The 2,500-nt window shown below is 34.1% G+C and overlaps 1 protein-coding gene across 6 annotated transcripts in view; it reads right to left on the reverse strand.

Annotated features, from left to right (window-relative positions):
* LOC138047212 (nuclear envelope integral membrane protein 1-like) overlaps positions 1 to 2,500 on the reverse strand; it is a 14,275-nt gene that overhangs the window by 11,255 nt on the left and 520 nt on the right. For all 6 annotated transcript variants that reach the window (XM_068893975.1, XM_068893991.1, XM_068893982.1 and 3 more), the window contains 2 exons: positions 1,684 to 1,853; positions 689 to 761 (listed from right to left, as the gene is read on the reverse strand). In XM_068893975.1, the coding sequence (XP_068750076.1) occupies positions 689 to 761; positions 1,684 to 1,853 (243 nt within the window). The remainder of the gene's footprint in view (positions 1 to 688; positions 762 to 1,683; positions 1,854 to 2,500) is intronic.

The raw sequence follows: 2,500 nt of genomic DNA on the forward strand, positions 1-2,500 counted from the left end.
AATATTATAATCATATATCCAAGCTTGGAAATCGATGTACAGTGTATGACAGGATCTGAACCAATGACATCTACAATACTGGTACAGTGCTCTAACAATTCAGCTCTCAAGTAAACTAGAAGCAGGTCATTGTGTAAGCTCATAACTTTAAAAAACCTTAAGGTAATTATTTTATGGGATGATTTGTTTCTGCTTCATACTTTGTAATGTAAAACTTCAGGTTAGCACTGCAGCACGTAATGTCATCACATGGATCAGGAAACACTCATGTAACATGATACTAATGCAAGTCAGTTTTGTTTTAACAATGGCAATACATGTGAGCAGATAATTATGTCCAGAAATGCAAGTATGTGTAATTAGATGCACACAGATTTCAATAAGCATCACAACAAAGTGTCCCCTTGCTCTTCTCGTCAACTTCAACATCATTCGCATCTCGGGATACAGACAATTAATGTCGCAAAGTGACCCCAAAATGCTGCTCCTCAAATAAGGATAAACTGCTGCATTTAGCCTGACTTAACAATAACGCTAGCCTTTACCCTAACCTTATTGTTACAAATAGGCAGGGAATGCTTAGACTTAAAAGAACACTTAGTGACAGTCGAATATCACAATTGGGCTTGCATCCAATTACAATAGTTGCATTTTTGGTCATACTTGTAAGTGCATGTGAAGGGTATACCTACTGAGTCTCTCAGCATTGTAAAAGATGATGAGGCCAGCAAAAAAAGTTGCTGGAAATTGCCAGTCTATTGCTAAGAATAGAAACAATAGATTTTAAATAATAATAATAATAATAATAATAATAATTATAATAATAATAATAATAATAATAATAATAATAATAATAATAATAATAATAATAATAATAATAATAATAATAATAATACTAATGCTAATACTAATACTAACACTTACAATAATAATGATAATAATACTATCGTTAGTATTGGAAATAACACAATCTCAAGGACAATTATTCAAGAATGATACAAGTCACATACTATAATAGTTTGGAAGTTTTTAAAATTCTCAAAATTGTGCATGTACCAGCTTCTGTGGAAGTCCAATTTTTAGAGCTCTCAGAACTTCAAAGGTAGTGATTGATCATTTCAAGTTGTATTCATGAGGAGACCAATGATTACGTTAGTGTTCACAATTTTTTTGCTTGATGGAGGGGACTGCTTAACCCACTGACACCTCAAATATCCTAGGACACCCCTAGTTGACAAGTAAAATCATCTGGTGTTAGACGGAATAAAGTATGTCAAGTCTCACTCAAAGGGGTCAATGGGTTACTTGATTATCAAGGAAAGAGTTATGTACATAAAGAGAGTTGAGCTTGGAAATCTCATTCAGCTATAAAAAAGGAATCATACAGGTCTAAGTACCCTTTTTTTGCTATGATTTTTTGTGTTCTGTTTCAGATTTTGCACATAGTTACCGGCAGTTATGGTAATTTAATAAAATTAGTAAAGGTTTATAACTTAAACTACATGTAGCAAACCAACTGGATATGCTCAGTTGAAACTGCATGATTTAACACCGGGTGAATACTGTTACAGCTGTAGAGGGTCACAAAACTATTTAAAATGTGGAAGATTTCTTGTGGGACTTTCATAGCCTCTGAATAGAAATTTAACACGAATTAGCTTTTGTAGAAATTTCTCCAACTACCTAGAAACTCTGCAGACCATGTTGCATCATGTGCTAGCCCATTAACTGCAAAGCATGATGTCTTGAATGGGGAAAGTCTAAATATCATGTGATCTAAATCATTGCTGCTGACCACCATAGACTGAACTGCTGATGCCCAAGTGCGATTGGCTGGATTCAGAGCCTCACAACTGTTTAATAAAAGGACAAAATTAATATAATAATTATTCATCAACATTTACAAGAAAAATATTAACCATAGGTCACAGGTTCAATTCAACGTAAGGAGTGACCGGAGTTTTTTTTTTTCATAGATGCTCAAGACATTACTGATAAATAAATGTATTACGTGCAATAATTGAATATTTGTTATTATTATTCATTCAAAATATTTCCCCGTTTCTGATTGGCTAAAACCACATGCATAATTCACCATAACCAGCTGCTGTTCACCAAATTTGGAAAGAAACTTCGTCATATTGAATCAATGACGTCAAAAGTGCAGCCCGCTGTAGATTATTGAACCGATGACGTCAAAATGACATCAAAAGTGCAGCCCACTGCAAATTATTGAACCGTTCTCCGAAAAAAGCTGAGGACGAGATTGTTTTATTTTTGTTGAGCAGAAAAATGGCTGCGAGTAGGTTTACAAGTTTGAGCGAAGAAAATATTTTGAATGAATAATAAAGCAATTATTGAATTCGGCTTTCGTAGAATATGAAGAATTCTGCAGATCTCGGAGGATCCCTCCTCGACCTGCAGAATTCTTCATATCCTACTCTGCCTCATTCAATAATTCGTAATTAATCACTGAAACTGTCTTGGTCAAGATCTACTT

Source organism: Montipora capricornis, chromosome 1 (genome assembly GCF_036669925.1).
Source record: "Montipora capricornis isolate CH-2021 chromosome 1, ASM3666992v2, whole genome shotgun sequence".
NCBI classification, from domain to species: Eukaryota; Metazoa; Cnidaria; class Anthozoa; order Scleractinia; family Acroporidae; genus Montipora; species Montipora capricornis.